Consider the following 15,535-nt stretch of genomic DNA (forward strand, 5'->3'; position numbering starts at 1 on the left):
GACCATAGGGATTACCAGCGACGTTACCCAATACCAGAAGATGAACCCATGCCAAATCTAGCAGCTTACCCAAATCTAGACCCTCTAGACCCCTATTATGATAATGACCAATTCATTAGGGAAATTCTAGAGAATCCTTACCCTTACCAAGAACCCATGCCCCAGTTCCCAAACCCAGTACCAGCACTTGCACCCCCAATGAGTGCAGAAAATGTGCAAGAACTCCGAACCTTTGGTGAGGAGATTTTAGAAGGCAGTGAAAGGATGAGGCAGATAGGAGAACGACTCGTCTGGAAGTATGACGAGCGTAATATGGACTTTTGGATGAACCCCTACCCTTAATAATAATAATATAATAGTAATATATATATATTATATATATATATAATATGTGTGTATGTTTGAAAAAAAGAAAAAAAAAAAGAAATAGCTATTGATGCCTAATAGTATTGTAATTTAAATTCCATTTGTATTGTAATATATATGGATGCATACTATATAAGAAAGAGTAAGTCGCAATGTTCGACGATTTTGACCAATATGTGTGTTATGTGATTGTTTGCATTAAATATTATTTGTGATATTAATAATTGGCAAATGTTTAAAATTCAGATGGACAATGAAGTGAATCAGGAAAACCAGAATAACAACGATAACCCGAACAACAATAATAATGGAAATTAAGTGGATAATAGTGTCATCCAACACATAGTGGCACAAGCGATTATAGACGCAATGCCATATATTATTCAAACGGTTAAGGAAGCTGATAATAAAAGTAATAATGGCAGTAAACAACCCACTGAACCAGATCACAGTGTAAACAATGGATCCATACTTCAAGTGCCCATTCCTAAAAGAAGAAGAACCATGTGCTATGGTTGTTCTTACAAGGAATTCTTGTCCTGCAAACCAATAGAATTCTCGGGCAATGAAAGACCCATTGCAACTCTACGCTGGATAGAAAAGACTCAGGCAGTCTTGAAAATAAGCAAGTTCGCGGAAGAGGATAAGATAATGTTTGCTTCTAATCTGTTTAAGAACTCAGCCTTAGAATGGTGGAACACTATCCTCCAGTCTAGGGGAAGTGACAGGGTTTACAATATGGAATGGGATGAATTTAAACATATGGTAGAAAGAAAATTCTGCCCCCCCAATGAAAAAGAACAGATATCAAATAAGTTCCTAAACCTTAGAATGACTGGAGTGGATAGTAAGGGTTATACTACTACATTCTTCGAATATGCTAGAATAGTACCAACCATTGCATCACCAGAACCAGTATTGATCTCCCGCTACATCTGGGGATTAATCGGGGAGATTAGGCATGTAATCAATGCAGCTAGACCCCAAACCATAGAGGAAGCTGTAGAACTAGCAAATACCTTGACTGATGAATTAGTTCGTACACGAGAAGAGGACCAAAGGAAGAACCTAGCTCAAAGGCTCACCCAGGAATTCCGTTCTAAAAATTCCAACCGTGGGAAAAATGTAGGTTCTACTTCTGCACCTTATTGCAAGTATTGCAAAAGGAAGCATTCTAGAAGATGCTCCATATACTGTAACTTCTGCAAAATATCTGGACACAAGGAAGAAGACTGCAGAAAGAAACCTAACAAAAGGATATGCTACAACTGTGGAGAACAAGGCCATATCAAGCCAAACTGTCCGAAACTAGCCCCAGCCACGAACAACAAGACTACTAAAAATGCTAGAGCATTTGTGCTGACTGCAGAAGAAGCAAAGATGATTCCGGACGTGATTGCCGGTACGTTTTTAGTTAATGATGTTTTTGCTAATGTATTATTTTACTCTGGTGCGTACGAAAGTTTTATTAATACTTCGTTTTGTAAACTTCTCAATCAACCATTAACTAAACTTCTACAAGAATGTCTAGTAGAAACAGCAAATGGGGAAACCATTAAGATTTCCGAAATCTTGCAGGGAGCAAGAATAGAGTTTTTAAATCAAAAGTTTATTGCAAACCTTTACCCAATGAATCTGGCAGGATTTGATGTTGTATTAGGAATGGATCGGTTAATAACCAATAAAGCCAGTATTTTATGTGATCAAAAGTCAATCCAAGTAAATTCACCCAAGGGTGAAAAGATCACAATTAAAGGAGACAAACCATCTAGATCCACAAAATTCATCTCTGTGATGAAAACAGCAAGTTATGTAAGAAAAGGATCATTAGTGTATTTGATTTCTATAATCACTAGCACTAAAGGAAAAGAACTGAAAGATATCCCAGCAGTATCCCAGTTTTCAGATGTGTTTCCAAAAGAGTCACCAGGACTACCTCCAGATAGGGAAGTCGAATTCAGAATCCATCTGCTACCAGGAACAACGCCTATTGCCAAAGCACCCTACCGTTTAGCACCCGCAGAGATGCAAGAATTAAAGAAGCAGTTAGACGAATTGTTGGAGAAAGGATTCATACAGCTGAATTCATCGCCATGGGGAGCACCGATATTGTTCGTTAAAAAGAAAGACGGGTCAATGTGAATGTGCATTGATTACCGTGAATTGAATAAAGTCATGATTGAAAATCGGTACTCATTACTGAGAATCGATGATTTGTTTGATCAATTGCAAGGAGCTCGATTTTTCTCTAAATTCGATTTACGATCAGGGTATCATCAATTAAATGTACAGGAAGAGGACATTCCTAAGACCGCTTTCAGAACAAGGTATGGCCATTATGAATTTACTGTCATGCCATTTGGTTTAACCAATGCCCCGGCCGCATTTATGGACATGATGAACCGAATATGTAAGCCATATTTGGATAAATTCATAATTGTTTTTATAGATGATATTCTCATTTACTCTAAAAGTAAGGAGGAACATGTAAAGCATTTGCACGCACTTCTAAGTTTATTGAGAAAGGAAAAGCTCTATGCAAAGTTTTCAAAGTGCGAGTTTTGGTTAGATGAAGTGCAGTTTCTTGGACATTTAGTCAATCATGAAGGAATCCATGTGGATCCCACCAAGATTGAGGCGATTACTAAATGGAAAACCCCTGAATCACCAACCGAGGTTAGAAGTTTCTTAGGATTGGCCGGTTACTATAGAAGATTTATTTGAGATTTTTCTTGAATAACCATTCCCTTGACTAAGCTAACCTGTAAATCTGTTAAGTTTGAATGGGGACCAAAACAAGAAGAAGCCTTTAGAATTCTTAAACAAAGACTAACCCATGCACCCATATTAGCGTTACCAAAAGGAACTGAAGACCTTGTAGTCTATTGTGATGCTTCTAAGTTAGGCTATGGATGTGTGTTGATGCAACGTCAAAAGGTTATTGTCACACCCCAACCGATGGCGGAAACATTGGGGTGCGAGCACTAAGTGTCCAGATTGCTCATGAGTTTCCATAACACTAGTTGTTCAGTAGATATTAATCAAAATTTCATAGCAATTGTCCAAAAGCATCAACCATAAACAAGTAGCATCAAAATTATAAATCATCATCATTGTCTCAGGTTTCTAGAATTAGCTACGTGAAGTATCTAAGCTTCATCCTAGCTTGTTTCATGAATCCTAGCATCATGTCAGCCTGCAACATGTATTAAAACAGAGTCAGTACAAAAATGTACCGGCGAGTATACAAGTTTGAGCATATAGAACAATAGATTAAAAACAACTCAGATCCACAATGTAAGTACTAAAATAGTTTCAGCCGTGCTAGTGTCGCAGTCCAACCAGTGATAGCTCAAGTATCCCGATGCTTTAGTGTTTACCCAAGTCTCAAGGTAAACTAGAATCCTCCTAACAATACCCCCGAGAATAATGGGGAGGTGCATCTCCTATAGCGCTACTATTGTTAAGGCGGAACTACACACCATGGATTAAACGTCACATAGCACAAAGAATCAAGAATCAAGAATCACAAGTTTCACGTACACATAGGATAGAGTTTAGTTTGCAAAGTCTCAAGTATCGTAGTTTAATAGAATACATGTTACATCCTAAAGTTTAAAACAAAAAGGGATCGAGTATACTCACAATGACTGCTTAACAGTTAAGACTGTTATTGGATCAAAGGGAGCTCTTTTAGAATTAGCCTGATTAGATTACAACAGATAAGAGTCTTGCAGATTAACGAGATTGCGTAAAGTGTCGGATTAGTCACTGGATCGGATGGTTGTTCGATCGGATGGCTATCCGATCGGATTGCCATTCGATCGGGTGACTAATATGTGAGTGGGACGGGTGGCTGTTTGATCGGATGGCTATCCGATCGGATTGCCACTCGATCCAAGTGTCAAATGTTGTTAAGTGTGGTGATCACTCCGATCGGTTGGCTGTTCGATCGGATGGCTATCCGATCGGATTGCCACTCGATCGGGGTTCCCAAGGTTTCAAGTTTCTGAAAAAGTTTCTAAGTGTTGAAAGGTTATGAGACAAGTGTCACCTGATCGAGTGGCTATTAGATCGGATGGTTATCCGATCGGATTGCCGCTCGATCGGGTGGTCTTTGTCCCGTTTATAACTTTGTAAAGTTTCTAAGTTTCTGGTTTAACGGTGATAGCACGGTACGTATTGAGACAGCGGTAAACTCATCAACATACAGCCATTCTGATCGGATGGGAATCACCCCTGCCTGATCAGTTGTCTATTCATAACGAGTTTCAGCCATCTTTTCCGGCAATAATTCGTTTCCAAACCAACTCCAGACTATTCATCAAGTCTACAGTCCGTTTAGACCTGGATTCCACCATTTAAATTGAAAAGTTGAAGAAAGATAGAAATAACTTTAAGTTTTAGCTTGAAAATTCTAGATCTAATCTAGGTTTAGTGTAAAAGTCATGAAATCCTTTAGATCTGAGCTAGATCTTGGCTAGAATGACGTCACACAATAGTTTAGTACAAACCACCATGATGACATCACCTTCAAGAGCTCAAATCTTAGAGATTTCGCGGTGAATAGTGAGATTTCAAAGGAGAATCTCGTAAGAAATGATGTGTAGATGAAGAAAGTACAAGGATCTAGTGTAAACATCAAGAATCATAGTTTAAGTATCAAGAATCAAGATTCTAGCATCATAAAGACTCACAAAGTCTCACAAGTATCAAAAGTGTCAACATTACATAGATTAAGGCTAAAATTTATAATAGACAAAGCCCATGGACTATACTTGCCAAAAGTTTAGGGACGCAGGGCGTTACAGTTATAGCCTATGCGTCTAGACAACTTAAGAATCATGAAGAAAATTATTCAACCCATGATTTGGAATTAGGAACCATAATTTTTGCCCTTAAGATTTGGAGACATTATCTTTATGGTAGTAAGTTTACCATTTTTACCGATCATAAGAGTTTAAGGTATGTCTTCGGGCAAAAGGAGTTGAACATGAGATAAAGGCGCTGGATGGAAATTTTTAGCGATTATGATTGCAATATCCAGTATCATGCAGGAAAGGCTAATGTAGTAGCTGATGCTTTAAGTCGAAAGTATCATGAAAAGCCAAAAAGAGTGCGTTCTCTTAAATTAAAACTACAGGTATATTTAAATGAACCGATTAAAAAAGCACAAGAATCAGTAATCCAGGATGATACTGAAAAGTTAAAAGGAATGATTAAGGAATTAGAACAACGAACCGATGGAATTTGGAGATTCCATAAGAAAAGAATGTGGATACCTAAATTAGTAAACCTACGCCACCGTATATTAGAAGAAGCCCATAAGTCTAAATATACGATGCATCCTGGAAGTGATAAGATGCATCAGGACTTAAGAAAGATTTTTTGGTGGATAGGAATGAAAAAGGATATAGCAGCTTATGTTTCTAAGTGTTTAACCTATTCACAAGTCAAAGCTGAACATCAGAAACCCTCAGGATTGTTGCAGCAGTTAGAGATGCCAGTTTGGAAATGGGAATTAATAACAATAGATTTTGTTACTAAATTACCCAAGACAAGAAAAGGTAATGATACAATCTGGGTGATTGTAGATAGGCTAACTAAGTCAGCTCATTTCCTACCAATGAAGGAAACTTTCAGTATGGAACAATTAGCTAAGCTGTATGTAAATGAAATAGTTTCATTACATGGAATTCCCTTATCAATTGTTTCTAATAGAGATAGCCGTTTTACCTCTCATTTTTTGGCAAGTTTCCAAAGGCAATGGGAACCAAGTTGAATCTAAGCACCGCTTATCATCCTCAAACGAACGGGCAAAACGAAAGGACAATTCAGACAATGGAAGATATGCTTAGAGTTTGTGTAATTGATTTCGCAGGTAATTGGGACTCACTTGCCACTGATAGAATTTTCTTACAATAACAGCTATCATACCAATATCAATGCTGCACCCTTCGAAGCACTTTATGGACGAAAGTGCCGAACTCCAGTCTATTGGGCATAAATTGGAGAAAAACAACTATCTGGACCAGAGATAGTATAAGAAACGACCTACAAGATTGTTCAAGTCAAGGAAAGATTAAAAGCAGCACGGGATCGACAAAAGAGCTATGCTGATAACAGACGCAAGCCGTTAGAATTTCAAGTAAGAGACAAGGTATTACTAAAGGTCTCTCCTTGGAAAGGAGTGGTAAGATTCATCAAAAGGGGAAAGCCAAGCCCCATATATGTTGGACCTTTTGAGATCATTAGAAGAATAGGACCTGTAGCTTATCAGCTACAACTGCCAGAGGAAATGGTAGAGAATATATGATATATTTCATGTATCTAATCTCAAGAAATGCTTAGCTGATGAATCATTGGTAGTACCTCTTAAAGACATAGAGGTAAATGAAAAGCTCAAGTTTGTGGAAAGGCCTCTACAGATTGAAGACAGGAAAGTCAAGAATCTCAAACACAAAAGATTAGTTCTGGTCAAAGTGAAATGGGACTCCAAAAGAGGACCAGAATACACTTGGGAGCTTGAATCAGAAATGCAAAGGAAATATCCATACCTATTCCAGTAGACCTTGAGGACGAGTTCTAAAACAAGGTGGGGAGGATATAACAACCCTCCTAAAATAATCTAACACCCTAAAAATATTTTGAGTGCCCCAATATGTCCTAAAATGCACCCCGTATACGCAAATGGGCCCCGAATACCTTTATTTTATTAAATTAAATTAAAAATCAAATTTTTAAAGGCTGTGGCAGGCCGCGAAGGCCTTGCCTTGGTCTTACGCGGGCCGCGAGCGCCTTGACATGCGGACTAAACCGGAAGCCGCCATGTGTCGACATGTGGCGAAGCTAGATCGGTGACAAATCAAGGCTAGGCCCTACGGACCCTGTGTCGCGAGCCGCGTAGTCCCTTACTTTCTCTTTCGCGGGCCGCGGAGGCCTGGTTGACCAACCCTATATAATGGGAGCTCAGGCCTTCAGTCCCAACTCGCACCAAATCTCTTTCTCTCTCTCGAAATTCTACATAGCAATTATAATTTTCGGGCATAAATACTCCCTAAATAACTAAGTTCTGCCTCGTTGTAAGTATCATAACCCCTGTTACGTCTTAGATATGTTGCCCGATTGATTCAGGGTTCCGTAACGGCTGTCGAGGTTCTACCCGACGTAGTCGTTGGAATGCCGTCTTGGGGAGGGTATTACTAATGTAAATATTGGGTTATTATACTAACGCGTGTGTATTTGTGTATTTAATTGATAATCATCAGGAAACCTTAAAGGAAAACCAAAGGCAGCAATGTGAGTAATATCCTTTTTGTAAACCTTTTTGCAAACTATTTTTACAAAACCTTTATTTATTTAAATTACAATTAGCAGTGATTGACTCTTTGTAATTCTTCAATTACTGCCGATATGTTGGGGTTTTGTATACAAAATCTGGAACACGTTACCATTGGACAAAGAGTTAGCCAATGTGTAATATGACCCTCCAGTCAGGATTGACAGTACTGAATGAGTAATTGTGTAAATATAAACATTGTAATCACTCTCAATACTGTTAAATGATAAAACTCTTCCTGATTAAACTGGGATTTACTCACTAGTATTTCCCACTGACAAAATGTTTTTAAACGCGTTTCAGGTAACAAAATGTGAAAGCCAAATAGAAGCTAGCTGGACAGCACTGAAGGCTTGGAAAAGTGGCTATAAAAGTTACCTAAATAAAGAGATGTTTTTATTAAATAAAATAGGGTTTATCCCTATGAAAATGTGTGTATTTAAAATTTGGGATTTTCCCATGTGTTAAATATTGTAAAAGTGTGGTATTTTACTCTGATAATATATTTTCTAACTACGGTCCTGATGTAATTTCCGCTGCCAAAATGATAAACACTGATACCATCAAAACTGATCTCGCGGCCTCCCGTTCCCGGGTAATTAGAGAACGAGGGTTGCGACAAAAAAGGTCAAAAATGAAGCTGCCAAAGTAAGGGTCCATTTTTGTGATTCCATTATCTAAAAAGAAAGTCTTGACAAAGGCTACCCCATGTGCACATGTACATGTACAAGTTCTTTTAATGGCTATATAAAGCCAACTAGGATAAAGACCCCTGCGCGTTGCGTAGCGGGGCTTTTTGAGTTGAACACATAATATGATGCTAAAGAATCATAGCAAAAAGCAAACACATATTTATAAATTTCAGTTCGTGCAAACTGTAATCAAGTGCAGGTCAATGAAATGGGCTAGATCAAAAAATATTAATGTTATACAATCAAAACAAAAACCAAACATAAATTTATAAACTGTAGGGTTCTTGCAAATAGGGATGAGTTCGGTTCCGACCAGTACCAAAAATCCCCAAAAGTGGGTACCGGTACCGTATATACCCGGTACGGTACGGTACGGTACGGTTCGGTACCGGTATTTGAGGGTAAAAATCGGTAAATACCGGTATCGAACCGGTACCGTACCGTATCGGTACCGAAAATCTCAAAAGTCGGTACCGAATCGGTACCGAAAGTGTACCCGGTTCGGTAAATTCAGTACCGGTACCGGTTCGGTACATAGAGGAAAATCATCTTACAAAGTACAATGCACACAATACAACTCCTATTGCACAACATTGTTGCAAAATCATCTAGCAAGGCACAATGCACACAATACAACTCCTATTGCACAACATTGTTGTAAAATAATATTATATAAATTATAGTTATGTTATTTTTTTGTACCTTTTATTAAATTTAAGATTATACTTTTAGTTTAATCCTCCCACGGTAACACTTTTGTTAGACTTTTAATTGTCGGTCAAATAACAATATGGTAATAAAAAAAAGAAAAAAAGAAAACGCATAAGCACTATGCGAATATTATTTAACTTGAGTAATAAACATAAGAGTTAAAGAGTAAATTGCAATTTTTTTCCATGTGGTTTGAGACCTCTCTAACAGGTTCGGCCCACCATTAAGTTAGATGGTATAGTCATAAGAGGCGTTTCTGAGAATTCACGTACCATGTTCGAGCTTGAAAAAATGTATTATTCCGTAATGTTTTATTATGATTATTTAAAAAAAACTCAAATTAGTATTGGGCTCAATAAAGCTAATGCCAAGTGGGCTAAATTCTAAAATATAAAAAATATTTTGTAAATGAACCTATATTGGAATTAGTATGTGTTTACTATTTTAAAAAATAACATATATATTGTTTTTTTTTTTAAATCGTGTGTCCCTTGAAATCACGGGCCTTGTGCGAAGGTACTCCCCGCACACCATCAAAGCCGCTAGGGAAAGCAAATTTGGAATAACAATTAATCAACCAAAACTAGTACAAAAACTCCCAAATTCTGTAGCAGATAGGTTATTCAGATTGTTGCATTCATAGACCAATACTTCAATATAGACACGATGACTCTAGACGATGCTATTGATAGATTAAAGACCTTTGAAGAAAGGATCAAGTTAAAGAAAGAAAACACACGGGACAATCAAGAGAAATTGTTGTTCATGCATCAGGATAACAAATCTAGCCATGGGCAACACTTTGGGAATTGTGGACAAGGGAGATTTAATTCGTAATGAGGCAAATGGCGTAACAGAAGGTTTAGACAAGAAGGGATAGAAGAAAATCCTTCACACAGAAATTTCAGAAACAATGATGAGGAGTATGATAGAAAAAAGAGATACCCTAGAGAAGAGATCAAAACAAACTTAAAAATATGATACAATTTCCATAAATTTGAACATTTTGCTAGAGATATCTCTAACTAACAAGCACAAGAAGAGTCAAACTTGATGCAAGAAGACGAGTAACTGTCACTCTTAATAGCAGTCACCAAAAATAAAGATTTCCTTGAATGAGGAGGAAAAAGAATTTAGCAATCATTGATTCTCATTATCAAAATACTTCAATCCTTAAATCGTTAAAGCGAAAATATTGTGGGGAGTTCAAAAAAAAAAAAAAAAAATTAGCAATCATTGTAGTATGTGGAGAACTATTAATGGAGGTTGAATGATGGTTTAACGATTTAAGGATTAAAGAGGAGTCGTTTATATGGCTTAAACATCGGTCCCCATATGCGAGTATAGATAAGATTGGGAGAGATTGAGAGATTTTAATATTCGAGACCTGATTATGTAATGTTTTTGTTTTTGTTTTTGTTTTTATTGTGTTTGGGATTTCCAGTTTATTGCTGGCCCCTTTGTTCTATTTTATGATTTTATAAAATAGTAGTAGTTAAAAAAAATTACATACAACCTACATTAATAGTTATCCAAATAAAAAACGAAACTTTTTTTAGGCCTGTAAATGAACCGAACGAACACGAACAGAGGCATGTTCGTGTTCGTTCATTTAACTTTAACCGAACATGAACACGAACACGAACACAAACATATAATCGAACACATTTTTTTTGTTCATGTTCGTTCATTAAGAAATCGAGCATGTTCGTGTTCGCTTATGTTCGTTCGTTTAAAGCCTAAACGAACAGTTCATGAACATTAACGAATACAAATGGACATAAACAAAAAAAAATTAAGTGAATGTATTTGAATAAACAGAAACAAACATAAATTAGCATGACTGAACAACAAATCTAACATATTACAGTTCATCCGAAAACACATCTAAATTAGGGTTCATAGATATATTAATGAGTTATATTTATATAAGTAGTTAGAAAACCTAATATTTATATAAATATAACTATTTATGTATTTACTAAAAATTAAACGAACATAAACAAACGTAAATAAACGAACGTTCACGAACATAAATGAACGAATGTTCATGAAAATAAATGAACGAACACAAGGTGTGTTCATGTTCGTTCATTTAATTAAGCGAACAAACTTTTATGTTCGTGTTCGTTCATTTATTAAATAAACGAACATAAACGAACTTCCTGCCGAACAAGTTCATGAACAGTTCATGCTAACCACTCGAATCGACCAACCTCCACTTTAGTGCCAATATTTTCAGCCACACCCTTTCTAAAATTTGCCATAGAAAAATTAACTTCTTGCCCATTTTCAATCAGAATGCCCAATTGTGTGTAATTAACATAATACAAACTTATTTTGACAATTGACAAAATTATTCAAGCTCAATATGAGTAAGAATTAATTGTTGATAAGAAGATAAATTATCGTTGCATGCAATGAAAACACACAAGAAACTTATCCAACATTAATTTCAGATCACATAAAAGAAGTCCCTGAAAAGCTTCATCTGTTCAACATCTAGCCTAATGAAGATGGATAAGCTTCCGTCATTTATCGGGCTTGGTAACACAAAACACAAACCTTCTAACGGGATCAGTGCAGGCCCAAGAAAGATGGGCCGTCCCCATCCGAAGTCAGCGTTGTAGATCGGGAGCCTAGCCCAGCTTACTATAATAAGGTTCGTGTAGTTATAAGAAGGGGCCTCAGGCTTATGATCAAGGTGTTGGCGTTGTTCCAGATAATCCAGTGCTGATTTTAGATAATTGCTATTCATATTCACTAACGCATTATGGATTTTACTTGCAGTGTACCAGGTGGGTTTTGACCGAATTTCGCCCTCTGTCAGTATGGTGGTGGCTCTGAAGATAGCATTTCCGAAATAGCCCGGTGGAAGTGGTGGTTGAAAGCGAGATCGTCCATCGGTTGGGATTATGATCCTGGTGTCTTGATCGTCTGGCTGCCCACGAGCTTTACACACGCACTTCCAGACATGGGCCGAGAGAATTTCAAAAGAACTGTAGTTGATTGTGTTACCATCTTCCTTTGATTTTGCTTTCATCACATTGAGTTGGTCTCGTGTTAACTTGAAAACTGAGTTGATTGTTTTGGTTTTATCTAATGGGACCTGTAGTGGTGACTTCAGTGTTGGATCCGGGTGATATTCAACGTGCTCAAAAATTGGTTGTGGTGGGCCCCGTGGTCGGAGTAGGGCCCGGTCTATGACGGGTAGGAGAGTGATGTCAAGACCTCGAGCTATATTAAACCATGTGTTCATGAAGTGCAACGAGGACCACCCATCCACCACATGATGGTGCAAACCAACTCCTAGCGAAACCCCACCACATTTAAAGTATGTTACCTAAAGACATAACAAACAAATGTACCCCGTAAAATTCCACTAAAACAAGACAGTTTTAAGCAGCGTTATTCACGAGCCGAACCGAGCCATGGCAAGCTCGGGCTCGGCTTGATTATAAACCAAGTTGGCTCGGCTCGGATTTGAAATCGAGCTAGAAGTTTAAGCTCGGGCTCGGCTTGGTTTGCCTCGATTTTGAAAAGAAAAATTAATACATAGCTTTCAAAATTCAATAGTCTAAATTTTTTTCAATAGTTTAAAAGAACATATACAAAATAAGCTCAAACTAATACATTACAAGCCAAAATCAAGTTTAAAACACAAAATTAGTTATTAGTTTTAACGAAATACAATATAAGTTTATTAGTATGGTAATCAACATTCACGTATTCTATAGATAAAAAGTAAAGTCTTAAATACATGCAAATAATAATCAGATTTTTGTGATATATTATAATCTATACAAAAAATAAAGTATATGAAAAGTAAAAGAGTAAATTACTTTTTTAGTGTTTTAGTTGTTTTAACCAATTAAGTCCAAAATCAAAAGTACAGGGACTCAAAAAGTAATTTACTCAAAGTAAAATAATCCGAGCCAAGCTAGCAAGCGAGCCAGCCTGGCTCATTACGAGCCGAGTTAGGCTCACTTTCTAACCAATCCGAGCGGGCTCGGCGCAGTTTTAAACTGAGCCATACATCAAGCGAGCTTTTCCGAGCTACGAGCGAGTTTCGAGTAAGCTCCGAGCCGCAAGCTTTTTAGACAACCCTAGTTTTAAGTAGAACTATTTTTGAGATCTGCAATACCTGGGAGATTAATAGCGGATATGAGTCAATTCCCAGCGAGGAATCGACCATAGGAATGAGCTTCAAGGACTCTGATGTGGGCACAAAGTTACCAAAATCATCTATAATGCCATCCGACTCGGCTTCCAAAAACAACGCCCCTTGTCCTAGACAATCAATCTCAACCCGACCATCTTCACCTAGTTTAAATCGTCCTGCCAGTGGGTAAAACGTAACTAAAGCCTTACTCAAAGCGTCCTTCATCACTTTTGTATCAAAGAAGTTGGCAGCATCATTGGGCCGGTAAAAATACACCGTTAGTGTGTGACTATTCGGGGTATTGCGATCGAGGCTAGAGGTACATAGCTTTATGATTGGTGTCTCCTCTGCGGGTCTCACCATGATTGATTCTCTTACCACCACCTTCATCTCGATCTTCACTGAAAAAAGTAAAGTAATGGTAAGAATACGATCTCATTTCAAAAAGCATTATCTACTAAGTTTGAAAACCTGGTATAGCTTTTTTTTTCCTTGGTGATCTTTTATAACGCACTTCAGTTAGTTTCAGCCTCTCTTATAACTTATAAAGGAGGACAAATTCATTTGAGTCGTTGGGTGCTTTAGACGTGGTGTGGCATTTCTTTAGAGGGTTGGGGTTTTTTTTAGTATTATTTATTAAAAGGCCGTTGTTTTAAATTAAGTTGTCTACATCAACTTTGTAATTAAAAACCATGCTATAAGTATATATTATTGGGTGGGGTTCGGCAGGGCCGGCACTGGGTGGGCGGGGAGGATCACCTATCAGGGCCCGATATTTTGGAGGGCACGCTATTTTTAGAAAAAACCCGATATGTATACGTAAAAATTTCTTTTTTAATAGGGTATACCGTATACCTATACAAACACCAACATAGGCCCACTTACAAAACTATTCTTATATTTTAGATTAGTTATTAACCCATTACGTTTAGACCTTTATTGAGCCCAATACCCAATTTCGTTAAGGCCTAAGGGCATGTTTTTTGAAGCTCGAACAGGATACACGAATTCTCAGGGCCGGCCCTAGGGTTCGGCTACAAAGTCTATTTTTCCTACAAAATATACAAAGTCATAAAACACCACAATTTAAGCGATAAAAACCACAATTTAACCCACAAATAACAGAGTTAAGATCATTAAAACACAATATTCAAACCCTAACAGTCCGTAAAAACTTCAAACACACCATCGTAGAACTGTGAATATAAAACACAACATGATAATCAACAAAAACCACACTAATGTTAGTCATTCGAGAATCAAAGCCTTATCATCTAGAAAACAACACAAAACCCACAAATATGACGTTTTAGTAATCTTCACTTTGTTATTTGTGGGGTTTGAGTGTGTTTTATGGTTGACAATATGATGTTTTATGACTTTTTACACTTTGTAGGAAAATGGACTTTGTAACCAACTCCCACCCTATATTATTGTGATTAACATATTTTATATTCTTTAGTAAATTGCAATATATATATATATATATATATATATATATATATATATATATATATATATATATGTAGTTTGCTTTGTACTTATTGCGTTGCTAGCTATGGGTTTTTTTTTAATAATTCTTATATGTTCTTGAAATATATTTTAGAGTTATAGATTGATTCATAATTAGCTTTTGAACTCGTTTCACAATATGTTATGAACACGAATTTCTGGCAATTCATGCAGGGGCGCGGATTCTTTAGGGCGGGAGGGGGCGGCTGACCTTTCGAACTTTCCACTCAGTAGTGGAGAGTATGTATTTTTCATATAAATTTTTTTGGGTATATACGTTTTCGACCCCCCAGTCTTATAGAAATTTTTGGGTATATACGCTTTCGACCCCTCGGTCGGAAATCTCAAGCTTCGCCAATGAATTCATGTCCATGAAATAGTAAAGATCGAAGTTTCACAATTGATTTGCCATCTCCTGTATGTTCAATCTAACTACAAATAAGTTGTATTGTAATATTCGTGACATGTGTTATTTATAAACTTTGTCATGTTTTTTTAAGACTTGTTTGTTTCTTACTCCTAATCTTATTGGATATCTCTAGTGATTATTGGTTTTAATCTTATTTTAATTATAGTATTGGATCTCTTAACTTAAATTATTTTATGAATCTTAACAACGTTTTTTATTTGTCTAGTCATACTAGAAAATACAAATTTCATGACGCATATTGTGCGTCATAAAAAGGTAATTATGACACGCAAATGCGAGTCGTTGATTGAGGAGTCATAAAATTAACATGACATGCATTTATG

At 36.9% G+C, this 15,535-nt stretch overlaps 1 protein-coding gene across 1 annotated transcript; it reads right to left on the reverse strand.

Moving 5' to 3' along the window:
* Positions 1 to 11,505: 11,505 nt before the first annotated feature.
* On the reverse strand, positions 11,506 to 13,876 carry LOC110941975 (shikimate O-hydroxycinnamoyltransferase). The gene is made up of 3 exons (XM_022183679.2): positions 13,742 to 13,876; positions 13,253 to 13,671; positions 11,506 to 12,451 (listed from the first exon to the last, which is right to left on the reverse strand). Exons 2-3 carry the CDS (start codon positions 13,658 to 13,660, stop codon positions 11,564 to 11,566), a joined length of 1,296 nt encoding a protein of 431 aa, XP_022039371.1. The 5' UTR covers positions 13,661 to 13,671; positions 13,742 to 13,876; the 3' UTR covers positions 11,506 to 11,563.
* Positions 13,877 to 15,535: the final 1,659 nt, after the last annotated feature.

The sequence above is a fragment of the Helianthus annuus genome, chromosome 5 (genome assembly GCF_002127325.2).
Source record: "Helianthus annuus cultivar XRQ/B chromosome 5, HanXRQr2.0-SUNRISE, whole genome shotgun sequence".
Lineage (NCBI taxonomy): Eukaryota > Viridiplantae > Streptophyta > Magnoliopsida > Asterales > Asteraceae > Helianthus > Helianthus annuus.

Coding starts and splice junctions, on each gene's coding strand:
- LOC110941975 (XM_022183679.2), bottom strand. CDS start 13,660: ATGAAGGTGGTGGTAAGAGAATCAATCATGGTGAGACCCGCAGAGGAG. Junction 12,452..13,252: donor ATCCGCTATTAATCTCCCAG/GTATTGCAGATC, acceptor TTATGTCTTTAG/GTAACATACTTTAAATGTGG.